The following is a 27,604-nucleotide window of genomic DNA, read 5'->3' as shown; positions in this document are numbered from 1 at the left end:
AAGCACAGCACGAAACTCAGCCCCTTGATCATTTTTTCAAGCTTATTGCTTCAGCTTGTTGAGCACAGCAGAGAGGTGGAATATAACATGAACTGGATGGTGCTTGTATTTCTAGAAATTTTTAAGGTAATGAGTCATGAGACGCCTCCGAAACATCAAATCCCGTGAAGAAAGATGGAGTGAGGACACTCAAAGCAAGTTGGCACGTGTGTTCATCATCTTATTCCCACCCGTGCTCACATCCTGGCAGACATTGCATATGTATCAGAACGAAGGGATATGCGCTTTCTTGTTTCCAGTCGCCATGCAGTGACACGATCACCTGACGGCCAAACCCAGATCATATAAGATGCCAAACTGCAAGAAATTGCGTTTCGCCTGTGAGAAGCAAGATTGTGAGGTCCTAATGATTCTAATCGAGTGTTTTACGCTTAACAAGTGCCCGTGGGACGCTCTTTGCCAAAATCAGTCTCCTGTTAATGCTGGTCTTGATCATGGAGTCCTGTGATCAGCAATTAAGCATTAGCATTAACTCTCGATTTAAAACATTCAGGTCCTAATCTAAAAGCAGCAGAGACATCTCCATGGATTTCATGGGGTAAAACATCGATCAAAGAGAACCGCGAGTTCCAAAAACTAGATTTTTTGAAAACTCACGCACACAGCAAATTTATCGGAAGTCCACTGTCGGTATAGATTTCGGTCTGATGTTAAATCTTTGGTCAATTTAGAATTTTCAAGCACCAAGAGCAGACATAATACAGGACAGAAGATTAGACGGAAAGCCTCATTGCTTATTGTATGATCTGGAAGCCTGGCGTTTTTCCTCGTATACTATAAAATCACTATCACTGCCAACAGAATTACAACGGTAACATCAACTAGAAAGTCGAAAGATATCTCTTCGGTCATGAACTATTAACACCGTAGTCTGAGATAAAGAATCAAACACAACATCGCTCGATCAAGATCCCAAATCGTTCTAGGGAAATCCCTGTGTTTTAAGACACTGGTAACACCATCGAGAACATCCATAGGTGAGAAACTTCAGTGTCTTCAATCAATTAGAAGCAGACTCGACTCAAAAATCCACTGGAGGTTTTAAGCGTATTAGCCTTTTGATTCTTTCTTTGTCTGTGTTCTCCAGGTAACCCTTCAAAACATAAGGAATGATGCAGATGAGAAAGCAAACAAGAAGTATTACACATACATAAAGTAGAACACATGCAACCTAACCACTAGTCATAGACTGATATTCTGTTTCCTCTAATTCTGCCTGGTAATAGATACTATTTTAAAAAAAAATAAAAAAGAACTCTAAGCAAAAGAGACCATTTGAACATCCGCAAGTCAAATCTAATCATGCAAGACTAAAATGACTTTTTTCAAATGATAATATTATATTGATTAAAGGAGCTGATAATAGCTTTCCATAAAACTACTAAACCTTGCCAAACAAGTATTGAACAACGCAGATCAATGTCCCATGTCTAACAGTGATATGCCCTCCATGTTCTATGAGACTGAAAGGAGAGTAAATGCCGTAATTTGAAATCCAAGAATCAATTGGCTCCATTATTAAGTTGCAGGAAAATTATTTAGTTGCACTTATGGTTATCTGAATCGATTTGCCAACAGATTTGAGATGAAGCACCAACAATCCTGTAGTTTCCAGGTTTCTCTTTGTTTATATAACAAAGATCCTCCTTACCTTCCAAACAATTTCATCCAGGCATAAACATATCTTTCCATACTTATCGAGGAAAAGGCGCTCAGTTGGAGGCTTCCCACATACATCTTTAACAGCTGATGTTATAACGAAGATCACTTCCGACACTACAGAAGCAACATGAGAAGCATAAATCAGACCAGGAAAAAAAGATAATTCAATAAGATATCAACACACTCTTCTATCATCCTATGGTGAAAAAAGACAAAGATGCTTCAATGACAATTTAGGGAGGAGGGACTTCCAGTAGCGGTCTCAAAGGGTCACTATAGTGACATATCTCTAAAGAAATTCCACTAGCCTGACCTGTGGAAATGTTCATTGACAGCCAACTTATTACATGAATCGTATCCATTATACAACTACAGAGCTATTCTGGTCACAAGCTCATCCTAATGAAGGAAGTCAGAACTTGCCGCTAAGACGAATGTAAACTAGATCTATTGAAGAATTAGGTAAATGCAAATTCAGATCCCCAATGTCTTGATTTGTGAGAACCTTCTTTATTTTCCAGACTGTTTCTGCAGTTAAGTGGAAATTAAAAAAACAATGATACTTACAGGCTAGCTCATCATATTCATCCTTGCCCACAGTATAGATGCTGACATCCCCAAGCACTGTATATACGATATAGACAGACCTATTGCAGAGTGAACGAATCGATCAAAATAGAGAGGTTAGACATTGCATCATGCACCTGACAACAGACTCGAAGCCCAACGTCTTTTTAACAAATTTTGCCTCAAAAAGCCAAAAGATATTCTTTTTTATATGAAGTACAGGGTCAAGGAAGCTCTGTTTATTTGACCTTTGATTTATATAACATGTTATGTTGAGTTGAACTATGTGGCGAAAGACATGCCAAGACCCATGGACAAGAGATGGTAGGACATAATAAAGTCTATAAGAAATAAATCAAGAGGGAAATACTGCACATTGAATGACTACAACTTAGGATTGTAAACGGTAGACATTGTGAGCTGATACAAACCCACGGAATAACATCAGATTGAACGAGCAGCAAAGCATGACCAATCATAGCGTAAGTGGCCAGAGCTGATTCTTTTTAACTTCTTTTAGATTGTATCTGAAGCTGGTTTTCACATCACTTGAACTAAGGTCAGTCAAAATAAAGAAAGTTCTGGCCATTGATGCAGTCAGGTTCCAAGGTTTTAAGTAAATTATTAAACCCTCCAGCAAGGAGGCTCCAAATTTTACTGCCTTCAACGGCACTTCCAGATATGGAGAATAAAGTGGGAAAGAGCAACACGTACTTGTGGCAAGCAACAAGGAGCTCTTCATTTTTTGCACCTTTAAGGTTTTCGGCTCCCAGCTTAACCAAGAATGATCGCCAGTGGAGCCGTTCTTCGGCCGGAACTCCATTGAACCTAGCCAAGAAGACAATATCAATTACTGCCCCCACAATGTCGCGGATATGCATTAGAAAATACCATGAGCTGCCGCATAAACCGGAAGTGCTCAAGAGCCGAAATCATCAAGCAAAACAAAAAAAAAATTGGAGGGAATTCAGCATTCACATTAACAGTCACTAACTGGATCTGATAGCTACCACCATGCCTGATTACAAGACATTTAGCACCAAATGCTTATGTAGTCTAGCCACTTAACTGAACTCCCGAAAAATAAAAAAGAACTCGAAATTTACGAGGCAACCATCACGAATTACTCGTATAGATCAGTTGCTTCCATGCTTTCTTCCTCCACGGAGATGACCAACAATCGAAACTTCCAAAAGAATGCGAAAAATCGAAACTTGACCAAACCCAATCGAATCTAAACGCAAACGCGCGCGAATTACTCCCCCACCCCCCCCCCCCCACCCCCCCCCAGATCGAAGGGGGGAATCAAACCCGATCCGCACAGACACACCGATCGAGCACCACAGCAAACGCAACACACGTCCGATCAAACGAAGGGCATCGGACAAACGAAAATCCAACGGGAAAGCTACGCATCAGCAGCTTCGATCAAGAAACGAGAAGCCAAGATCTTGCCGCCGGACAGGTCCAACGACAGAAGACAAGAACGGCGGAAATGGTTCCGGAAGAGGTCAAACCTTTCGACGAGGATGTTTCCTTCCGAGTTAGCGAAGAGAACCGCGAGAATCATGGCTTCCCACCAACGTTTTTTCTTCTCTCTTTCTCGTTCTTCCCTGAACTTTTGGTGTGTCCGGTGAAAGAAGAGAGAGCTCGATCGAAGTTGCCGCTGCACCGCCACCATGGACAACAGTGGTTGAAGAAGGGATGAAGAATTCTATCGTGGGCCTCCTGTTGGGTCTAGATATGGGCCTCGTGGGGAGGGGGGAGACGGCCCAGCTTCTCGGGAGGCCCATCCAGGTTCGGAGAGCTTGGAATATTTTAACCCCCGACAAAAAAAAAGAGGAGGAAATCTCTCCAAAACTTTAGACAAAAGTGAGACTATTACATCGGTAAACTATTTCCACGTCGGAAATTCCTTTTCCATGGGATTTTTTTTTATTGAGATAACGATTTTTTATAGGTTCGTGCTTTTATGGCTGAATATACTCCTACCACTTTAAGCGGACAATATTACCAAAAAATGCGAGGCTCACTCTTGAATAAGAAAAAAGAAGGAAAAAAAAAAAGCAAGAAATAAGCGTAAATCAAGAGTGAGTTTCGCATTTAACCTTAAGGTAGACCTTTAATCGAAATTTTTGAACTTCTAACAGCATGCTACGGTGAGACTAGTAAAGTTATAACATTGTAAATTTGAGATGGCATTGAGTGTTTCCAGTCATATTTGAGATGAAAAAAGCTATGAGAGCATTGTGCTATTGGACTTGGTCATAACAAACATATTGGGCCTATCGGAAGGAGCTGTCGTGGGCCTATACCACGGGTTGGGGATCACCATGTGGACTTTTTTTTTCCTCAAAATTTATTTGTGTTAGAATGCGGTTCAGGGTGCCACGAAGAAAATGCATCCTCGGTTAATAAAAAAAAAAGTTCATATGAATCTTAAAACTCGTTACAAAAGTGTAATTGAGTCCTAAAACTTTCAAAAAATGTAATTAAATCCTACAATTTGTCATGAAAATACAATTGAGTTATAAAACTTTCAAAAAGTGTAATCAAATCCTAAAACTTGTCAAATTAGTCCAATTAAGTCATTCCGTTGATTGCTCTTTTGGAAAGTTTTGAGACTCGATTGCACTTTCAAAACAAATTTGAGTACTTTAAGTATACTTATTTCTTAAAAAAATTGTATTTTCATGTTGGACTGAAATTTTAGTAAACAAAAAAAAAAACAAAACATTTCGATTATCTCTATGGATAATGCCACAAATAGTTATTGAACTTTGGCCCAATGTGAAATGAGGTCTCTGAACTTTTAATTTGTTCAATGTGGTCATTAAATTTTTGTTCAATGTTCAATGTAATCCCCGAACTTTTAATTTGTTCAATCTGGTTCCAGAACTTTTCGGTAAATGTTTAACTTAGTCCCCGAACTAGATGAAAATGTTCAATATTATCATTCCATTAATTTAAATTCAGGGACAACATCGCAATTCGCGGACTAAAATAAATATATACTAAAAGTCTACGGATCATATTGAACAAATCGAAAATTCATTGATCACGTTACATATTAAGTTACAGTTCATTGATCATATTGAATAAATTAATAATTGATGGACTATATTACATATTGTGTCAAAAAGACCGTGGATCATTTGTATTATTTTATCTTTACTTTGAAAAATCACATCCGACTTGCTTAAATAACGGAGAATGAGAATCCGAGAAAAACCAGTCTTCCATCATTATTCGACTCCCAAGCCAAACACGTAGATATTGTTATTAGGGAAAAAACCACCAAAAACCCCAAACTTTGCCATCTGTGACACATTTACCCCGAACTTTTTTTTGTGACACCAAAAACCCCGAACTTTGCTTTTTGTGACACATTTACCCCAATGTATTTAGTCCATGGGCATTTTCGTCTTTTCTGCTTTTTCTTTTTTTTTTCTTTTTTTTTTCCTTTCCGGCGAGGGGGGGACCTCGCCGGCGTCGGTCTCGCCGGATCCGGCGAGGGGGCCTCGCGCGGCGTCGGGCGAGGGCGGCCCTCGCCCGAGTCCGGTGAGGGCCCTCAGCCGGCGTCGGGCGAGGTTCGCCCTCGCAGGGCGAGCGAGGGCGGCCTCACCCGACTCGGGCGAGGTCGACCCTCGCCGGCGTCGGGCGAGGTCGACCTCGCTGAGTCGGGTGAGGCCGCCCTCGCTCGCCCGGCGAGGCGGACTCGCGGCGTCGGCGAGGTTCGGCGTCGCCCGAGTCGGGCGAGGGCGCCTCGCTCGCCCGGGCGAGGCGGACCTCGCCGGCGTCGGGCGAGGTTCGGCCTCGCCCGAGTCGGGCGAGGGCCGCCCTCGCTCGCCCGGGCGAGGGCGGACCTCGCCGGCGTCGGCGAGGTTCGGCCTCGCCAGGCGAGCGAGGCGTCCCTCGCCGGGCTCAGCGAGGTCGACCTCGCCGGCAGCCGGCGAGGGTCGACCTCGCCCGACGCCGGCGAGGGCCGAGCGAGGGCGGCCCTCGCCGGCGTCGGGCGAGGGTCGACCTCGCTCGAGTCGGGCGAGGACGCCCTCGCTCGCCCGGCGAGGGCGACCCTCGCCGGCGTCGGGCGAGGTCCGCCTCGCTGGGCGAGCGAGGCGTCCTCGCCCGACTCGGAGAGGTCGACCCTCGCCGCGTCGGGCGAGGGCCGACCTCGCTCGAGTCGGGCGAGGGACGCCCTCGCTCGCCCGGCGAGGCCGAACCTCGCCCGACGCCGGCGGGGCCGCCTCGCCGGATCGCGCGAGGCCGCCTCGCCGGATCGCGAGGGCCGCCCTCGCCGGATCTGGCGAGGCGAACCTCGCCGACGCCGGCGAGGGCCGCCCTCGCCGGATCTGCGAGGGCCCCCTCGCCGGATCCGGCGGACGCTGACGCCGGCGAGGCCCCCTCACGGAAAGGAAAAAAAAAAAGAAAAGAAAAAGCGAGAAAAGACGAAAATGCCCATGGACTAAATACATTGGGGTAAATGTGTCATCAAAAAGCAAAGTTCGGGGTTTTTGGTGTCACCAAAAAAAGTTCGGGGTAAATGTGTCACAGATGGCAAAGTTTGGGGTTTTTGGTGGTTTTTTCCCTTGTTATTATTATAAAAGAATAGAGTACAGAATTCGGTGCCCTGGGATCGGATCGCGATCAAACGATCGCGTCGCTAGCGTTGCCCCCGTACCGTATTCTCCCGTGGAACGGTAACATCACAAGCCCCACGACGCACGTGCCGTGTGCTCTACGTGTCTCCTGGGCCTTCCCCGAGTCGTCCCCGTTATTTAAACAGTTCATCCGGGTACGTCCCTCTTCGAGCTTACGTGGCGCTATCTTAACGTTGCCGACAGACGACGGGCCCCATCACCGTTGCCCATGAAAATGATCTTCGTCCTCTTTACTTTCCATTTTTACTTTTCCCCCACACCCTTTTCTGGGCCCCCACCAATCTTCCACTTTATCCACTCCCCACTCCAATGAGAAAAATGTCCTTCTTCCAGATTCACTCCCCCATTGGTTACGGAAGTAACGATTGCCTCGGACACCACATGATCGACGATTACGATAAGCCCAACACATGTTTGCTCTCCTTGGTGCGGTATGCTCGTGCATTCGAACGGGCGCTTCCCAACTCGAATTATAGAAAATGAAAAAGGGACGCGATAAATTGCCCGATTGACGAGATCCATGTGAACGACGCCCTGAAATTGTATCGAGACGTCGCGTGGACCGAGTCCCCGATCTAGCGAGTTGATCGATTTATGTCGAGAATATTCGTATCGAGCCTCGTAAACTAGAGATGTCCATTTTACACCAGATATCAAACTGTAATCTCCATTTACAAATCAGTTGACCTTCCATGTATTCAATTGAAGTTAGGACATTCATGGGTGGCAACGTGCGGTGCACTCAGTGCGGAACGTGCTCTCAAGTTTTATTGTTAGATGCACTGTACTTTTCTTTTTTCTCTTACAAACTCTTTGATTGGAGTTTGTTTGATTTCGAGCGAATTACCAACGACGCATATACAATAACCAATTTCTAAATGATGTGTTATTGTCGCGCGAGCGTCACGTCGACATCTTACCGTAGGATTAAATTGAATTTTTACCGAAGCGACTCAGTTGAAATTTTCTTTTTCTTTAAATTCCTACTACGAGTGATTAAAAAGAAAATTTCGGTGATGTGATTGAAAAAAATCAAAAGCGCAGTGATTAGTGAGGGGCTCCTTTTGAGTGGTGCAAATTTTGCTCTTGAGGTGCGCGTCCTTTTTCGCAATTGTGCCCCTGTAAGTTCGCCTTTCTTTCTTTTTGCACCCCCTCTGATTTCTTGAATTGGTATGATTAGTTACAAATTGATTTATGTTGCTGTGCACGTGTCGTTCTTTGGTGAAGCGATTTTCCACGCGCCAAATCGCTCCACCTTTATTGACACAAATTATTTTATATGTATTATAATTTGGTACAGAAAAAAGAAGAAGATATATTACAATAAATATCGTTGTCTCTAACTTGTGGCGATTAAAAAATGAGTTCTTTTCTGTACAAAAAAAAAATTAAAGCGATTTATGTGGGAGGATTAGGGGGGAAGTAAGGTGAGTCTTTTTCCATTTTGACAAATCGTAGCTATGAATTTAGGTAGCCGCTAATTCCTCCGGTAATTGATAATGACATGTCCATGGGACCATGAATACATTGATGAGAATGCGAAGGTGCCAAGTTCGTTCTAGAAGAACAATATAGCTATGCGTTTGATTAGTTTCTTAGACATCAAGATATGGCCACTAGCGAATTTCGAAAGCAGTTCTTAAATTGGCCGACACCCACCATTAGCCTGGACAAGAGAACTCAATTGAACTCGTCCATTTGCCATACCTTCCAATATCCCGGCGATTTTATAGATACAAAGAATCCCGTTCAGGTTGATGCAACGATAAGACGATTCAACCCTTTGTCTCGAAAAATACAAAGTACCAATTTCATCTCCATGACTTTGCAGGTACTAGGTCTTAGCAAGGACACGGCATTTCATACGATATCTACGCTCCATGAAACCAGTATTTTCAACATCCAAGCGTCGCGCAAAACGACATGCACATCGCGCGAGCGATGTGACTGATCGGTCACGCCACGTTATTCACGTAACTGCCGTGTAAAATACTTTTTCCGTTCCCTCGAAGGTGGGATTATCGCTCTCTCGACGACAAGAGAGGTTCGGCTTACCGTCATACCTCGTCATGCAAGAAGAGAAAAAAAGACGATGGACGTAAGTGCAAAATCAAGCCCCAAGAGAAGCGAATTAAGCGAAACTAGGAGGGCTTCTCCCTTGTTTCACCAGAAAATGCTCCCGCGACGAAATATAATTCACCGAAAGTCGTTCTTCGGTTCTTAATGTGAGGAGACCGGGTTCCGTGGCGACTCTGGACAGGAAATATCCAGGGAGACAAGAAAAAACGGCGAACTTTTACTCCGAACTTCGAACCGGACTATATGTACAAACCGTGCAGGAATTTAATCGACGACAAAGCTTGAAAATACAGCCTCACACGTACACAAAGATGTAACGTCGGAATTTAATCGACGACGCAACACTCGGGATAGAGATACACGCCGGAATTTAATCGACGACGCGAATCGGAAAGCTAAAGCTAAGGAAAGATAAAGTGCGGTACATGAAAGTAAAGATAATTGAAAGATAACATGTCGTTTGATTTTGTCGGGGGTTTTCTCCGGTAGATGGCCAGTGATATTTATAATGGTCGTGTGGTAACTGCTCCTTAGCAGTTTTCAACAGTTGTGCCCATGTTCTTCCATTTCGAAAATCTTGTCTTCATGTCCATGTGATGCCATGATTCTGCTTTCAAGATAACTGTCTCACGATCTTGTTCACAAGTAATAACTTCCTCATAATCATGGTTCCAAGTAACTGTTCTCGCATATATGCTCCTTAGTGGTTTCCAACAGTTACGTTGAATCCACTACCTTGACGGTTTTCTTTTTACTCCACTACGTTAGCGGTTGCTTTGACTCCACTATGTTGACGGTTACTTCTTCTTTCTGCATCTCCAACCAGTCACAACCGTCGACTTCCTCTTAATGTCGAAAACTCTACAGTGATTTTCTGAGTAAACTCAAAACATAAAAGTTGTAGATCCATGAGTCTTCGTTCTTTTGGCTTTGGAATCAGGTCAATCCGATCTGTCTCGAAGAAGTTATGACCATTTTCCCGAGCTAGCGCAGAACTGAAATTTCCTTGATGAAGTGACCAGTCTTGTCAATAATACCCAAAAATTGGTCATTTTTGGGTGTAAATATATACACATGACACATGTCTCTAACATGTGTTCCTTATGTTGACAACTTGATGATATTTGCTTCCACGTTACCTCAAGTCTCCGTCATGTGTCCCTTGATGATCTTTGGCACAAACGAACCATGTCGACAAGTTGGTTATTTTTTGGTGTAAACATATGCCCCCTTTAAAAGAATGGAATGATTCATCAATCATTCGATTCTTTTAAATTAGGTAAGCAAAAGTCCTCATATGCCCCCTTGTCATCGACAAATATGATTTGTTTTTTTTTGCCGAATTTCATATTCTTATATGGCTCATATTTTTTCCTCGAAAGACACATCTTCAGTAAAGTTTTCATGTGGCGCGCTATCTCCGTCCTTAAGTAATTGCTCATATTTAGACACTCTCGTTACCAATTCAAATAAATCGGCAAAATTTTGGCCTTCAAATTTTTCTCTTAAATTAAAGTTCAATCCATTGAAAGCCAAATTTGTAAATTCTTTTTCCGGGAGTGAAGTAAGACATCTATTTCTAGCCCTCTTGAATCTGGAAATGAAGTGCTCTACTGATTCATAACTATATTGCTTAATATCAGCCAAATCAGTAATGGACACATTGTGAACTAACCTGTAGAACTGGCTATGGAACTTTGTCTCCATTTGCTCCCAGGAATGTATAGAATTAGCCGGTAAAAATATATACCACGTGAAGGCTGTCTTAGATAATGACAAGGGAAATAGCCTTAACTTCCAACAATCAGCATGAGATGCATCACCGCATTGTGCATCGAACCGACTAACATGTTCCACTGTCGATTGATCATCTTCGCCAGAAAAAAAGGTTGAAATCAGGAATTTCAAAACCTCTTGGATATGGTACCGCGTCCATCCACTCTGGATATGGTTTTCTGTATACGGCTCTCGTATTTACCGGATCATGTTCCACGCGTGGCACTGTTTGGTCTAGTATTACCTCAACCTGTTGAGGATCTTGACTATGGATCACTTAAGTAGGATTATCCAGACTCGCCTGCACTTCAATTGAACCACTTGATGTTCCAAGCCCGTGCATGACCCCTTGGAAGGTGTTGACAATTATGGGCTTTATCACATCGATGACACATTTTATCATATGGTTAATTGTTTCCTTCCGGTGTTCGTGGAGAATCCTCCTCATAGAAGCAAACATCATAGGATCTAGCTCTAATTGCATTCTCTGCTCATCAGTGAGTTGTCTTGGGTTGTCAACATCTTCACCTTGCTCTTTTTTCTGCTACCGGTTGTGCATTTGATTACTCAGAACATCCCACTTTGTCATTTTCATGTTGTGGTGATGAGTTGTTACCACCAGCGTAATGGGGATCAACTTGTTTCCTTGCTCTCGGCATCGTATCTCCTCAAATCAACCACAATGGTCCCACCAGGCGTGCCAAAATTATGTTTCACCAGAAAATGCTCCCGCGGCGAAATATAATTCACCGAAAGTCGTTCTTCGGTTCTTAATGTGAGGAGACCGGGTTCCGTGGCGACTCCGGACAGGAAATATCCAGGGAGACAAGAAAAAACGACGAACTTTTACTCCGAACTTCGAACCGGACTATATGTACAAACCGTGCAGGAATTTAATCGACGACAAAGCTTGAAAATACAGCCGCACACGTACACAAAGATGTAACGTCGGAATTTAATCGACGACGCAACACTCGGGATAGAGATACACGCCGGAATTTAATCGACGACGCGAATCAGAAAGTTACAGCTAAGGAAAGATAAAGTGTGGTACATAAAAGTAAAGATAATTGAAAGATAATATGTTGTTTGATTTTGTCGGGGGTTTTCTCCGATAGATGGCCGGTGATATTTATAATGGTCGTATGGTAACTGCTCCTTAGCAGTTTTCAACAGTTGTGCCCATGTTCTTCCATTCCGAAAATCTTGTCTTCATGTCCATGTGATGCCATGATTCTGCTTTCAAGATAACTGTCTCACGATCTTGTCCACAAGTAATAACTTTCTCATAATCATGGTTCCAAGTAACTATTCTCGCATATATGCTCCTTAGTGGTTTCCAACAGTTACGTTGAATCCACTACCTTGACGGTTTTCTTTTTACTCCACTACGTTGGAGGTTGCTTTGACTCCACTATGTTGACGGTTACTTCTTCTTTCTGCATCTCCAACCAGTCACAACCGTCGACTTCCTCTTAATGTCGAAAACTCTACAGTGATTTTCTGAGTAAACTCAAAACATAAAAGTTGTAGATCCATGAGTCTTCGTTCTTTTGGCTTTGGAATCAGGTCAATCCGATCTGTCTCGAAGAAGTTATGACCATTTTCCCGAACTAGCGCAGAACTGCAATTTCGTCGAAGTATCGACAAGATGTCGAAGTCCTCGACAAGATGAAGTCACGACCGTCGACTTCCTTTAACCTTGATGGCTTCTATAGTGATTTTCTAAGAAAACTCAAAACATAAAAGTTGTAGATCCATGAGTCTTCGTTCTTTTGGATTTGGAATCAGGTCAATCCGATCTGTCTCGAAGAAGTTATGACCATTTTCCCGAGCTAGCGCAGAACTGAAATAACCTTGATGAAGTCGTGACCAGTCTTGTCAATAATACCCAAAAATTGATCATTTTTTGGTGTAAATATATACACATGACACATGTCAGACATGTGTCCCTTATGTTGGCAACTTGATGATATTTGCTTCCACGTTACCTCAAGTCTCCGTCATGTGTCCCTTGATGATCTTTGGCACAAACGAATCATGTCGACGAGTTAGCAATTTTTTTGGTGTAAACAACCCTAAAAAAATTTCCCCGAAAAAGCCAAGGTCACGTCCAGTGTCAAAACGGGATGCGATGCGAGGGCCTGCCATTGGTGACAGAGCTGAACCTGTGGATCGCCTTCCCCTCCGCGCGCTCTCCGCGTGCTTTGTGCGTTGGACCAATGCCAAATTTCACGTAAATTATTCACCGACGTTCGCTATCGTGTATCGTGCGAGCGCGTGTGAACGGACCTGAACGCTGGTACTCCTACTCGCATCGATATAAAGCAAAATAATCTCGGATCAGATCGATCTCCACATTCTCCATCTCACCCCTGCCCCATCACCACCTCCGCCTTTTCATTTCTCCGCTTCGCAAATCTCACGACTCCTCTCCCTCCCAAAAAGCTCCGTCAGATCTCCTCTCTCGGTGAGTCTCTCCCTCGAAATCTCTCGATCTCTCGATCTCTCTGCTGCGCGATCTTTTTGTTCTCGTGTTGATTCGGGGCCTTTTTTTTTTTTTGGGGGCTCCGGTGCGCAGGCGAGGAAATGGCGCAGATACTGCTGCACGGGACGCTCCACGCCACCGTCTATGAAGTGGATCGGCTCCACCACGGCGGCGCTCCCAAGTTCTTCCGCAAGGTACGTCTCCCTCCGCCTCCCGTGAACCCGTCGTCGTTCCGGATCGTGTTCCGATTACGCCGAGGGCTTAGGCTTGAAGCTCGATCGGAGGAAGACGCTTGTGGCTGATAGTGACGACGGTATCGCGGTGTTGGTAAAAAAGGAGAGTGGTTTCGTGACGATGGTATGGAGATAGGCTCGCATTGGCGATGTCTCTTAGGATCTCTCATCGGACTTCTTTCCCGCCATGTCGGCGATCTCTTTTGTGTTAATTGCGGTGTCTCTCGTCCTTGGGGGCCCTTGTATTCCGGTGATCTTGTGCCCTGGCTAAGCTTAACCCGTGTTATTTCAACGACACGCGAATTAGCTTACCTTGAAGGAAGACGAAGATAAACAACGGGGAGAGACTTGAGGATTGGTGTAGGGATTACTTGACGCTGTCGACTTGCATGGTCACATACACTAATTTCTAGAGACCTGTGATTAAGATTGGTGATGATCGGGAGTGACTGTTGGACTAGATGCTGTAAAATCCAGTTACGATATGTATCGTGTCGATCGGCCTAATTTGTAGACCAGATGAGAGAACATCTTATGCGAAGAGGCATATTATTGACTATTATCGCTGCACAGTTTAAGCTTGTGCATTCGCATCTTTCGCAAGCGTCGCTACTGACGGGATCTCTGTTCTTGCTGAAACAATTATCTTCCATCATTTCAAGTTTGCTAAACTTCATTTTGGTTGCAGATTATGGCAAATATCGAAGAGACTGTTGGCCTGGGCAAGGGAGTGACGAAACTGTATGCCACAATCGATTTAGGAAAGGCTAGAGTTGGAAGGACAAGAATAATTGAAAAGGAAGCTTCTAACCCACGCTGGTACGAGTCCTTCCACATCTATTGTGCCCACATGGCCTCGGATGTTGTATTTTCCATCAAGGACGATAACCCTATCGGTGCATCATTGATCGGAAGAGCCTATATACCTGTTGATGAGTTGTTGGGCGGGGAAGAGCTGGATAGATGGGTTGAAATCTTGGATAAAGACAGAAATCCTATAGGTTCGAAGATCCATGTGAAGCTGCAGTACTTTGATATCAGCAAAGACCGTAACTACGGTAGGGGTATTAGAAGTGCGAAATTTCCTGGAGTTCCTTATACATTCTTCTCTCAGAGACAAGGATGTAAAGTATCTCTTTACCAGGATGCTCACATCCCGGACAACTTCATTCCAAAAATCCCTCTTGCTGGAGGCAAGTATTATGAGCCTCACAGATGTTGGGAAGATATATTTGATGCAATCAGCAATGCAAAGCACTTGATCTACATTACTGGTTGGTCAGTGTATACTGAGATCTCACTTGTCAGGGATGCAAGGAGGCCGAAGCCTGGGGGAGACATCACTATTGGGGACCTGCTAAAAAAGAAGGCAAGTGAAGGAGTTAGGGTGCTGATGCTTGTCTGGGATGATAGGACTTCTGTAGGTTTGTTGAAAAAGGATGGACTGATGGCCACTCATGATGAAGAAACTGAGCATTTCTTCCATGATACTGAGGTGCACTGTGTCTTGTGCCCTCGTAATCCTGATGATGGTGGAAGCATTGTTCAAGATCTACAAATTTCCACCATGTTCACTCATCACCAGAAGATTGTTGTGGTGGACAGTGAGATGCCTAGTCAGGGGTCACAGAGGAGGAGGATTGTGAGCTTCGTAGGTGGTATTGATCTCTGTGATGGGAGATATGACACTCCATTCCACTCTCTGTTCAGGACATTAGACACGGCTCATCATGATGATTTCCACCAACCAAACTTTGCGGGTGCTTCGATCACCAAGGGTGGTCCTCGGGAACCTTGGCATGATATTCACTCGCGGCTTGAAGGACCCATTGCTTGGGATGTGTTGTATAATTTTGAGCAGCGATGGAGAAAGCAGGGCGGTAAGGACCTGCTTCTTCCGCTAAGGGAGCTTGATGATGTTATTATCCCCCCTTCTCCTGCTATGTTCCCCGATGACCCTGAAAGATGGCAAGTCCAATTATTCAGATCGATAGATGGTGGAGCTGCTTTTGGCTTCCCTGAGACTCCTGAAGATGCTGCTAGAGCTGGGCTTGTTAGTGGGAAGGATAATATCATCGATCGAAGCATTCAGGATGCTTATATAAATGCAATCCGCCGTGCCAAAAATTTCATTTATATTGAGAATCAGTATTTTCTTGGAAGCTCTTTTGGTTGGTCTGCTGATGGTATAAAGCCCGAGGATATTAATGCCTCACATCTTGTCCCCAAGGAGCTTGCACTTAAAATTGTAAGTAAGATTGAAGCTGGGGAGAGGTTCAGTGTCTATGTCGTAGTTCCAATGTGGCCTGAGGGCGTTCCAGAGAGTGGATCGGTGCAGGCAATATTAGATTGGCAGAAGAGGACGATGGAGATGATGTACAAGGATGTTATCCAAGCTCTGCAAGCGAAGGGTATTGAGGAAGACCCTCGAAATTATTTGACATTTTTCTGTCTTGGAAATCGGGAGGTCAAGAGGAGTGGAGAATATGAGCCTTCGGAGAAGCCTGAACCTGATTCAGATTATATAAGAGCCCAGGAAGCACGGCGATTCATGATCTATGTTCATGCCAAGATGATGATCGGTGAGTGTTTTGGCCGTCTACTTGTTTGTTATTTAATTTCGCTCCTGTTTAGGTTTTCATGTTCAAGTATGTTCAGCATTAGAAGAGATCATCAGAGTTGAAGCAATATGTGGTGTGGTCATACAGTTGAAATCCTACTTGAATATAAAATGTAAAAGATTGTCTTCCCATATAATTTACTTGCCCTGTGTATGCATGGAGTATTTATTCTACTTTGTGTGATGTCTTGCCTCCCTTTCTGTTTCGAGTTTTCATTTGTGAAGTGATTGTATTGACATGTTTCTTGTGCAGTTGATGATGAGTACATAATAATTGGATCTGCCAACATCAACCAGAGATCGATGGATGGTGCCAGAGACTCAGAGATTGCAATGGGAGCTTACCAGCCCCATCATCTGGCCACAAGAGAGCCAGCACGCGGACAGATCCATGGCTTCCGTATGGCTCTGTGGTATGAGCACCTGGGAATGCTTGATGACTCATTCCTCCAGCCTGAAGGTGAGGAATCTATCAGGAAAGTGAATCAGATCGCTGACAAGTACTGGGATCTTTACTCGAGTGAGACACTCGAGCGCGACTTGCCTGGTCATCTGCTTCGCTATCCTATTGGGGTTGCCAGTGACGGAGTCATCACTGAACTGCCAGGATTCGAGCACTTCCCTGACACGAAGGCTCGGATTCTTGGTACCAAATCTGACTACATGCCTCCCATCCTCACTACTTAGTTCAAACGTTTACCTCCTTTCCCTTAAACTTTGGTTATCTACTTGGTTGTGCTATACCAACAGTAATTTGGCTTGCTGTCCTCTTTGGTATGTTGGTTGTTGTAGCAGTGTAATAAAGTGTTTCACCCATCCTGTCTCGTGAAAGATGATATTCTTTTGTGATCAGCTTTTTCATATCGAGATTTGCAGAGTTTTTATGGCAATAGGATGTTAACTGGTCGAAGTTTGCCTTTTGTAATACATGGTATATCTTTCCTACTGCCGTTAATATTCTTCACATTTATTACATTAGTTTAATTTTGAGGTTCTTCGTGAAGCTAGTGAAATGCAAAGAATTGCTTGTGACCAGATTGATGGACTAAAAGATGTGTGCTAATTTAAGGTTTGCCCGACCTCAAGGTATCATGATTCATGAGCAACTTTGAATTTCTGCTGTGCTGGTCTGATTCCGCGCTTCTGTTTTGTCCGCTTAATTGGTTGTTTTCTTTTTGGGAACTCAACCTAATTGTCATTTCTGCCTTTCTGGGTGTGCGAAGTACTTAGACGTGGCTTAAATGGAAAAGAAACTCGAGCCTTCTTCACACTCCAAGCGAATAGCGATGGCCCGTGCCCGTCTCTGCTTTTTCACTATGTTGTAGATCTGCTGCATTTCAGGGTAGAGCAACTGATGAAGTATCTTAAACGATTAGAGGTTGATGTGGAGGGAGCATGTACCTAAGATTCATTGAAATTCCATGTTAAGATGATGTAGCGCTTTATACCTCTCTCATGTGGAAGCTGCTGAATGAAGGGCGATGGGTGACAACATTATAAAGGCTAGTGAGATATAACTAGGGTTGAGCGGTTCAAAGTTCCTAATAAGTTCTAATTGACCTGGAACTTGCCATTCGGTACAGATTCTTATTTTTTGGAATTTGAAATTTACCCGTCGGAACTTGGAATTTGGAACTAGGGTCTAACAGGTTCTTTTTTATTTTATTTCATTATGAAAATGAACGCAACAATACTGTAGAAGCGTGTCATTCACCAAAGAGAATACAAAATACTAGTTTTCCTAGCATTACGGTTCAAATAAATACAAGTTAAATGAGAAGTTATTGCGTGAATCGATATTAGGGGTGAGCGGTTTCATGTTCCGTATAGGTTCCACCTAGAACCTATCCAGAATAATAGATTCCTCATTTTTTAGAACCTGGAATCTACCATATCACAGGTTCAAGAGTCGGTTCCAAGGTATACGCAGGTTCCACCTGTATTATTAATTGAACAATTGCGGTGAATCATCACATTTAACGAACACCACTTGCTGTTATGATCCACTGATCACAACTTATATTTAGACACATAAAGAATACGAAACTTTAACAAGTCATAAAATGAAAGCTCAGACTAGAGGTTCCATATTATACACTCATCATCTAACACCATGAAACACCGCAGGATCACGCAAAGACATAGATCAAGAAAAAACACAAAAAACTCTTTTAGGTTTTAGGTTCCATCTACTTAGAATCTAGAACCTATCCGTCAAAATAGGTTACCCAATTTTTGAAACCTGGAACCTATCCTGCATACCTTGAAACCTGAAATCTACAAGTTCCCACCGATCAGGTTCTCGTGTTCCAGGTTTTACCCTAGAATCATGCTCACCCTTAAATATATCGACTAGAGAGTAAGAACAATCACAATTTGCACACAAAATCGGCGTGAAATTGAAGTCATTTTCTGCAAAATTAACGGAAGATTGAAAGTGCATGGAAGGGACCAGTTAGATGATTTTGTACTTTATAGATCACCTCGTATTTTTGGTATTGATCATATTAGAAAAGGCTCCACTACTGTGCGTATCATGTCCCGTTAGGAACAACGATGTCGCTAATGCTGTTGTTCATTTTGGCGGCCCATCCCAACACGGCTGTGGTGGTCGCCGATTATTTAATGTTATTTTCGTCGATTCATAGGAAAAAAAATGGAAGGTAGAAGTTATTCAGTTCAATTCCAGCATGACTATTTTCAGGGCTCCAGAACTCCCAAAATTAGTGCAAGACATTATCTACGAAATGAATCTACGTCTTTCGTTTCATCCGGTGATTGACGTGTTTTAGTCGGCAAATCATGTTTATGGAAGAACTCTCCTTGAAAATGGCAATTGCCTTTGTTTCTTCGTCATAATCACCTTATTTTTGGTGAACAATAGGAAACTGACCGTAACTGTAGGCAAAATCAAGCTATTCATAAGCGGATCAATCCACTGAATATCATTAACTCAGGACAAAATCAAAGGAGGACAGCAAGTTTCCACATGCTATTATATGACGAGATAAAATCTCCAATCTGACCAAACTCTCCGCCATTAAAAATTGCACTGAAGGCTTTGACCGTTGTTGACCCCCAAGAATTTCCAATTCCCTCATGCCGTGCGGTGCGGTGCATCGCCAAACCGGACACGACCCACGCCAACCGAAAGAACAAAACAAATGACCCAATAATAAAAACTGCTTCGAGATCTCTGAACTTTTCCACAAAAAGAAACGAAGACCGAGCAAAAGAGAGACTGCTTCCCTTCAGTCTTCTCACTCTGACAAAGCCAAAAAAACCAAGATGGAAAAAACCTAGATGGAAGAAGAAGAGTCCAGACTCTGGCACCCTTTTCTTCTAGCATCCATCCCCTCGTGCACTCCATCCAAATTCTTCTTCATCACCCATCTCGTCATCGCAAAGCTCTGAACTTCCACAACACGTGCAGTAATTTGGATTTCGATCAGTGTGCCCTTCAAATCCAGCAACAGCAAAATCAGTAGCTTATGAGTTACCCGTCTCCGACTGATCTTTTCTGCATGCCGTTCTGAGTTCTGAGCACAAACACACACCCGCTTCGTAGCACAAAACACATCCTAAGTCCTTAGTTCTGCTTTCTTTCTGTCCCTGTCGTAGCTCTTGCCATGAATTGTTCAGGTAATCTGGTTTTGGCCACTGCCATGCTGGTCTCGAGCGTTGTCCTCCTCCTCTCTCTGTCTAGAAGGAGAGTGCCCCCTCCTGCAGAGGACATTTCTCAGCGTCATCAAGTGGAAGCGCCTCGCTCTTGCTTGCTATCTTCAGGTTCTTGCTCTCGATTCAACTCTCTCTCTCTCTCTCTCGGAGGAAAAAAAAATTATTGTTTTGACTCGTTCCACGATGTCAAAGAGCGCATTGACCCTGAAAAAAGTTTTTCTGGACAGAACCGCGCGGATTATATTTCCATATCTTGACACGGGCCAGACCGTTTTTATGTAGCCGGCGTTTGTGTTTGTGTTTGTGTTTGCGGTTTGTGGTGCAGACGGGAGGAAAGGGGAGAGAAAGAAGAAGAGGGTGAAATTTGCCGATGACGTGAAGGAAGGTTGCTCGCCCTCGGCAATACCAAGCGCAGAGGAATCCAAGAAGCTGGAGAGGAGCTGCAAAGTCGAAGAGCAAGAGATGGTGGGGATGCAGAGCAATGGAGCTGCTTCTGCGATTGAGTGCTCGTGTTAATCCATCGCATGTGAATCTTGTGTACATAAGGAAAGAATAAGAAGCCTTTCTTTGCTTTGTCAAGAAGGATGTGTAAATGGAAAAGTCAAAATCAAAATCTCTCGCAGAGTTTGAGAAATTCTGCAGATCAGCTATCGGATTTATCATTTACCTGTTTAGCATGACACTTTCGTTTCGTGCCCAGAATCCGGATTTTCTTTTGTACTTGTAAATTTCGATGAGCGCTCGTAAGGGTTTAAAAATATTAATAAATAATAAAATGACCGATGACTTTTTTGCGAGGACCTTGTTGATAACTTATCAACACTTTCATGAAATTCGAAACTTTTGTTCTGATAGTTTGCAAATTTGTAATTTTTGAACTAATTTATTGATGTTGTGGCAAGAAAAAACGAGCTAATTTACTGATGTTGACAAAAAGAACTAATTTATTGACTTTCATTTACAAAAATTATCAACCTTTCGAAATTTATTGGCTATTATATTATATGCACTTGTCAATTTAAGTTAAAGTGATTTATCGACTTTTATCTGATTAAAAAACTAATTAGTTTTGGAAATTTTGGATTATCAATTTTCATTTGGTTTACTTCCCAATATTTAATTTTTTTAATTTATGAACTTTTTTTTTATAAGAAAACCAACTTGTTTAGCAAACCCAACTTTAACTAACTTTCCTCCAGAAAATACCAACAAAAATTTCCGTGACTCAATCATTTTTTCTCCCATTATATATGATTATTAAATTACTAACCGTAAGTTGAGTTACTTACCGACGCTCGTTTGCCACCTTTCCTTATCGTCTAGTAAATTTTATTTGCTTTTCTTAGAAATGCCTTAAATTTGCCGACTTTCGATTTAGAAATTGCTAATCTTAACTACTAACATTTTGTGAATAAATCACCAACTGGTGTTATGTTACCAACTTTGATTTGAATTACTCATCAAGTTTATTTTTCTTTTCATTACCAACTTTTCTTATCTTTAAGGGTTAATACCACGATAAACCCCAAACTAGTATAGTTGTGATAAATTTACCTTAAACTAATTTTTTAACCATAAAACCCAAAACTGGTACACTTTTGACAATTTTACTCTCTATTAGTTTCTATTAAATTTTTACTGTCAAATAACTAAGTTAGATGACATGTTTGTCACAGATGTATCGATTGATGATTTTTCGTGGTATTAATAAAATTAATGGAAACTAACGGAGGGTAAATTTGTCACGAATGCACCAGTTTAGGATTTTTGGTGGTCAAAAAATTAAGTTGAGGTAAATTTATCACAAATGTATAGTTTAGGGTTTTTCATGGTATTAACCCTATCTTTAACCAACTTGTATTCATCTTTCTTAATTAGGCCACAGATCTACCGACTTTTATATGAAATCACTAACTTTAATATAACTTTTTAATCAACTTTTCTCCCCGATGCTAGTTTTCAGTTCCGGACTACCATTTGAGTTAGTTACAAACGCTTATTCATCTTTTTTTAAGTTTGCTAACTTTCACATTGGATTACTTAATCGGGTATAAAATTGGCAAGTCACCAAATAAAGTCGGTAATTTATAAAATAGTGGTAAATTTAAGGTGCGTATAAGAAAGTTATATAAAAATCGGTAAATGGGAAAAGTTAATGGTATATATAAGCTGTAAACAAGGATAAAAGTATTTTCATATGAGTACCGATAAGTTGCCAATAAATTATCGAAAAATCAAGTAACCGGTAACTATTTTTGAACCCCCCATCTATCAAACTCTTTCACAAATCTATCGATAGTCCATAAAGAAAGGGTGGATCTGTCCCCTCTCTCATGTTGGTTCTGCGGTGCTGGCGAGGAAAAGAGAAGTAAATGGCGAGGAGAAGAAGCAAAATGCCAGACGCAAAAGAAGCGTGTGGGGCGGTCCACTGATTCTGTCTGATCCATCATGGTATCTCGATTCGGTCCCGAGGAAAAAAAAAAAAATATCACGTGATTAGGACATATGCAAATGTGGGGTCCGAGCATAAAGATTAATGGTGTTAAAAATGTCTAGCTTAGGTCCTAATCTCCCCCTCAACCCTCGATCCGCAGCCAAAACATAAAAGGTCGAAAATTTCAAGATCTCCGCGCGCTGCAAAACGAGAACACCGTAACAACATCAATTTACCATCATAATGCTATTATCCTATAAAATAAAAAAAATCGAAAGATCACTGTCGAGCGTGTCGTATGTAATTTTACTATAAAACGACGCGTCTTTATGCCTAAATCGATCCTTTTAATGGACCGTAAATTGAGAAAACATATCCCTATTTTCACTCGCCGACCTCGAACCTAAACATGGACTTGTCCTGTTGCCAATTTTGACTAAATTCGGATTTTTCATTATATGCCGCCCCTATTAGTTTATCCGGAAAAACGGATTATCATGTGCAATTATTACAACGTGGGTCATCCCGAAAAAAAAAAAAGACAAAAAAAAAAATAGAACAGAGAAAAACAGAAGGTCCAATAATTATCCACAGCTCGCACGGACTATATACTATTAATAAAATAGCATCAACAAAATAAAATAAAACATTAAAAATAAAATAACGGGGCTCATTTTCCACTCTATATAATCCGATCGAAGCATTTCTTCTCCGCCTTTTCTCCTCGTCTCCTTCCATTATCGCGTACCGGACCGGAGAAGAAGACGAGGACGAGGACGCCGGCGAGTCCCACCTCCCGTAGCAAGGCTGCCGCCGTTAGGTGATGAACAGTTCCGGGGATAGAAGAGAGAGAGAGGGAGGGAGGGAGATATAGCTGAACCCATGATTCTTTTCCGCAGGTCAGAACTGCTGTTCTTGTTTCCCCGGTTGATGACGATTCCTAAGCGGTCGCGTTTCCTAATTTTGACCCGCGGGTTTACTGGGTTTCTGTTTCTTCAGGGTCCTTTGATTTCCGATCTCTCTCTTTCCTCGAATCGGGGTTCCGCTGGGTTTTGATCCTCTCGGACAAATCTCTCCCCGGTCGGATTGTTCGTCGCTCACCGGCGTTCTTCCTGCATTGTGTTGCATATGGGGTAAGTTGTCCGGTTCCCATCTCTCTGAAATTCGTTTCTTTTTACGACGATCTTTGGCCTGTTCGGGTGCTGTGCTGTGATTCTTGATTGGGTGGGTCCAAATTTGTGAATAGATTCGGAAGGTCGACGAAGCTTGGAACGATTCTTGATATTTTTCGTTTGGCTCGAGGATAATGGAGGCTTATCCATTTATTGCATTTGCTCAATTGAACCGAAGTTAACCCAACCTGTTTTTTTTGGGTTTAAAACGAAGGGATGTAGAGGCTGTCTATAAAGTGTAAAGTACCTGCTTGATGCTAAATTTTGAGCCCCCCTGGTTGGAGAAATCCAGATTTGCTCAATTTGCCGATTTTGGATATAGAATTATTGTTACCTATATGGGGAGCTGTGATTATTAGTTCTGGCTTTTGGTCGAAATTTTCTATAGAATATATGGTGCCCATTCTTCTCATGAACCAAAGATCTATATGGGTCAACTAGACCAGATTCAATGAGAAAATGTATGGGCAGACATAATGTGGCGGCTTCACATGAAATGGCCCGGCCAATCTAAGTATTCTTGTTTTCTTGACTTGAATTAATTAATTTACATTTTTGTCCGAAAATTGAGATAGATAAGGACAATGCGTTGGTTGATGTATACTATGTCAGCTTCTTGTTGTTAACGTAACCTATGTTTTCTGTTTGATGACTTTAATGGACATGTTATTAGCACTCTCTGTGGAAACCTTGGGCTGCAGGCCCGCAACTGGGCGGACGAGTGACTTCAATTTTCCTTTTCTTTTGTTTGGTATCTCTCGTGTCTTCTCTTGTCTATTAAGAACTGTCCTGCATATGACATAAGAAGCGCGATTGGTGAAGCTTCTTTTTGTATAGCAACTTCTTTCCCCATTCCGCAGACTTGTCCAGTGGAGGCCTAGGCTCACGGTCTAATCTCCGTTTATTTGAGCGATCTGACGATTCTTCTTTCACTTTTGGATGTGTGTACTTGTTAAGGTCTATTCTGTCTACCAAATTCTGGGGTGGGCTCCGGCAATGCAATGCCGAAGTTATGAATTGTAGTTACCAGTTCAACCTGGCTGCCTCAACTAACAATGTTTACGAAATAAATTGTTAAAAATTTGGGGTTTTCCGGCTAGGTACTGAGAAGAGGGATTGGTAAGTGGTGATGCAATGCTCAAGCCCAGGCAAAGAGCTTGGCTAAGAGCTGCTTAAACTGGGCCCGCCCTTTGCTGTATTTCGCTTTTGGGGCTAGGGCAAAGTAATGGAGTGGACATAACTTTTTACTCTACAAATCGGAAATGATGGTTTCTTTGGCACACTCAGTGAAAGTGCTATCAACTTTGTGGGGTTTAGTGAAGTTTCATGCATGCGTATCTAATGATATGCAATGGGATGTAGCGCCTCAATCTACTGTCTTTCTTGGTGGCTTTGTCAATTTATGCTTTCGAATGTGTTCTTTGACTGAACGATATAACATTTGGAACAGAGCAGAGGTTGGCTTGCATGCTTTTTGAAGCCCAAAGTAATTCAGTCAAGGGATGTTCCACCGAAACAAGTAGAGAATCGGGGTCAAAGGGTGAAAAAACCAAGCAAGTCGGAAGATTTTTGGAGTACAAGCACCTTTGATATGGACCACAGCGCAGTCCAGTCGCAAGGAAGCATGTCGTCAATCAGTACATCACAGACCCTTAATGCACATGGGGGTACCAGTTCTGGTGGAACTCCCGAATTTGTCAATCATGGTAAGTTTATGACCACTTCTTGAATCTGTCTCCCTAGCTTGGGTTTGCACTTTTCTGTATGTATCAAATGCTATCATGCAACATCGATGGAGAGAGTTATCAATGATCGGTGCTTGTGTCTACGCATGAGTTGGCATCCTTCACTGCTATTCAGAAGAATTTTCCCTACCATGTCTCATCATATTCATCACATCTGACTCTTGAAATGTTTTCTGTGCATTAGGTCTTCTTCTCTGGCATCAAACTCGGCAGCAGTGGATAGGTAATAAAAAGGACGAGATCAGACCAAAACAGGTCCTAGAACCTAGACTGAGGTCAGTTCTTCATAGCTTTCGCTGTGTTTTGTTTCCTGAAAAAGGATTGCCCAGTTAATCTGCATAAATGCAAGTGCATCTGAGTCTGACCTGGTTGGGGTAAAAGCGCAAGAAAACTGTAACTTAGGGTTCCTTCAGTAATTTTCTAGCTGTGATGTAGGTACCGAAGCAATAAAGAGCGCAAAGTTTGTGCATGTCGATGATAGAAGGAAATTATTCCAGCTAGAACTAGGATGCTGTCACTAATGGTGCTCCGGGATTGGTTGTAACTTAAAAGAGTATCATTGGAAAGACTGGACACCTCTAGTTTACTACTTGGCCCAACTCCTTCTCTACAAAGGCTGAATTAGTGACTTAATGTAGTGATCTGACAGCAGTGCACATTCATGGAGGAGCAGCTGTTCATCCAAGAGCTGGAGCACTGATGCCTGTCTTTGGCCTGAAACGAAGATTTAAGAAATATGAGAACAGCTGATATTGTGCTTATTCTTGGGCCTTCTATGTTCCGGAAAAATCATTTGGCTTTGCCTGTCTTTCTAGTATTACCTTAGCATAGCCAGCTTTGAGCTTTTTCTTGATAATGTGTCGATGAATGATGATTTACTCCTGGCTTGTAGTTGGAATGCGACGTACGATAGTTTACTCGGAAGCAATAAACGGTTTGCTCAACGTGTCCCTCTCGCAGTAAGTCACCGTCCATGAAAGTTTTTTAGTTCCTCTCTGATTTATATATTTTTGGGTCATTTTGTCTTACTTTCTATGTACGCTTTATTCCAGGAAATGGTTGATTTTCTTGTGGACATCTGGGAACAGGAAGGGATGTATGACTGACCGAGCCCTCCGTTTTGATGGGATCATTGAGTGCATTGTTTATCCTTCCTTATGTATGTTGCAGCAGTCAACTCTTGTTAATTGAATTGAATCGCTCATGAATCAAAAGGCGATTATTTTAGGGTGAATTTGTTGTTGATGCAAAATTGTCGGTTTTTGCAAAGTAAACATCATAAGATGGCGGGTTAACGGAGCCTTCAATGTTGGATCAAAAATCAATTCATAAGATTTAGCTGCCTGTGCTGCTTGCTACGACGAGTTATGCAGGATGCTCCCTTTCTCGCTATAGTGCCAATATTTTCCACTTCCCTTGGAACCTCTTCAAGGGTTATTCTTTGTCCTCAACGATTTAATCAAGTTGTAAATGTCGCAAGGAAGAAGGACAAAAACAATAATCGCATCCGATCATCACAACGGTCTGGACTTTACCGTGCAATTGACGAGGGACTTGTTCAGTTACTTCGTCAACAACAGCGAATACTAGGGGTGAGCATGTTCGGGTGGGTTGTTTCCACCATAGAACCGGAAACTGTCTACTAAGGATCGGTTCCGAAAAATTGAAATCGGGAACCGCCTGTTGGTTCCATGGATCCACCCGCAAACCGGACCGTGGTTCTCAGGTGAGTCCATGGAACCGGTCCCACTAGCCAAGGAAAGAGACGAAAAGATGGAAACGGAGACGGAGACGAAGATGGAGAGTCGGAGACGGTGAGGTGAGTATTGACCGAGAAGAATGAGAGAATGAGAGTGAGCGTGAGGCGAAAGCGAAAAAAGGTGTTTCTCGGCTCAATATGAGGCTGTGAGCGTTGAGCAATTTAAATTTAGTTTAAGCATTTAGGATTTTTCTTTTTTTAAAAAATAAAAAATAAATAAAAATATTATATTTATTATTATATTATCGGTCTGGTCAGGGTAGGCGGTTGGTTCCACACCTGGAACCGGGAACCGGACCGGTTTCCTTAGGAACCACCGGTTTCGGGCAGTCCCGGGTGGTTTCTGGTTCTTTTGCACACCCCTAGCAAATACCAGCTCCATCTCTACGATAAGTCGAATTTGACGACAATGAAACAATACGACCCGACCATTGGGAGAAATTCCAGGGTCGAATGTTTGAAGCTAAGTCCCAGTCAAGACACTTCTTCAGATGATATCCTTACCTATGAAGAAAACTCCGAGTAACTGCAGCGTCTGGCTTTGCGAAGAAGACATTACTGCTTGGGATTTATGCAAATGGTGTCCAAGGGCACGCATGGAATCCATTCTGGAGTAGAAATTCTGCTCCAAAATGCATTACAGAACAGAAATGCGTTTGTTAAAAAATTT

The 27,604-nt window shown here is 42.6% G+C and overlaps 4 protein-coding genes across 4 annotated transcripts; 3 read left to right on the top strand and 1 right to left on the bottom strand.

Moving 5' to 3' along the window:
- Positions 1 to 773: 773 nt before the first annotated feature.
- On the bottom strand, positions 774 to 3,974 carry LOC115665413 (uncharacterized). Its single transcript, XM_030587305.2, has 5 exons — positions 3,807 to 3,974; positions 3,004 to 3,117; positions 2,290 to 2,369; positions 1,712 to 1,836; positions 774 to 1,153 (listed from the first exon to the last, which is right to left on the bottom strand). Exons 1-5 carry the CDS (start codon positions 3,968 to 3,970, stop codon positions 1,082 to 1,084), a joined length of 555 nt encoding a protein of 184 aa, XP_030443165.2. The 5' UTR covers positions 3,971 to 3,974; the 3' UTR covers positions 774 to 1,081.
- Positions 3,975 to 13,122: 9,148 nt separating this feature from the next.
- LOC115678274 (phospholipase D alpha 1) lies at positions 13,123 to 17,095 on the top strand. Its single transcript, XM_056311272.1, has 4 exons — positions 13,123 to 13,275; positions 13,387 to 13,487; positions 14,215 to 16,108; positions 16,400 to 17,095. The coding sequence occupies exons 2-4, from the start codon at positions 13,395 to 13,397 to the stop codon at positions 16,831 to 16,833; spliced, it is 2,421 nt and encodes an 806-aa protein (XP_056167247.1). The 5' UTR covers positions 13,123 to 13,275; positions 13,387 to 13,394; the 3' UTR covers positions 16,834 to 17,095.
- A 2,162-nt stretch (positions 17,096 to 19,257) lies between these two features.
- Positions 19,258 to 20,526, top strand: LOC115678421 (uncharacterized). The gene is made up of 2 exons (XM_030601817.2): positions 19,258 to 19,932; positions 20,150 to 20,526. The coding sequence occupies exons 1-2, from the start codon at positions 19,776 to 19,778 to the stop codon at positions 20,338 to 20,340; spliced, it is 348 nt and encodes a 115-aa protein (XP_030457677.1). The 5' UTR covers positions 19,258 to 19,775; the 3' UTR covers positions 20,341 to 20,526.
- Positions 20,527 to 22,987: 2,461 nt separating this feature from the next.
- Positions 22,988 to 26,407, top strand: LOC115678342 (uncharacterized). The gene is made up of 6 exons (XM_030601703.2): positions 22,988 to 23,157; positions 23,258 to 23,391; positions 24,886 to 25,136; positions 25,360 to 25,450; positions 26,068 to 26,134; positions 26,228 to 26,407. The coding sequence occupies exons 2-6, from the start codon at positions 23,387 to 23,389 to the stop codon at positions 26,279 to 26,281; spliced, it is 468 nt and encodes a 155-aa protein (XP_030457563.1). The 5' UTR covers positions 22,988 to 23,157; positions 23,258 to 23,386; the 3' UTR covers positions 26,282 to 26,407.
- The last annotated feature ends 1,197 nt before the right edge of the window (positions 26,408 to 27,604 follow it).

Source organism: Syzygium oleosum, unplaced genomic scaffold, assembly GCF_021117445.2.
Source record: "Syzygium oleosum isolate NSW1041296 unplaced genomic scaffold, Sole_v2.1 Sole_v2.05, whole genome shotgun sequence".
Classification (NCBI taxonomy): Eukaryota; Viridiplantae; Streptophyta; class Magnoliopsida; order Myrtales; family Myrtaceae; genus Syzygium; species Syzygium oleosum.
This window is presented reverse-complemented; position numbering and strand designations above follow the sequence as displayed.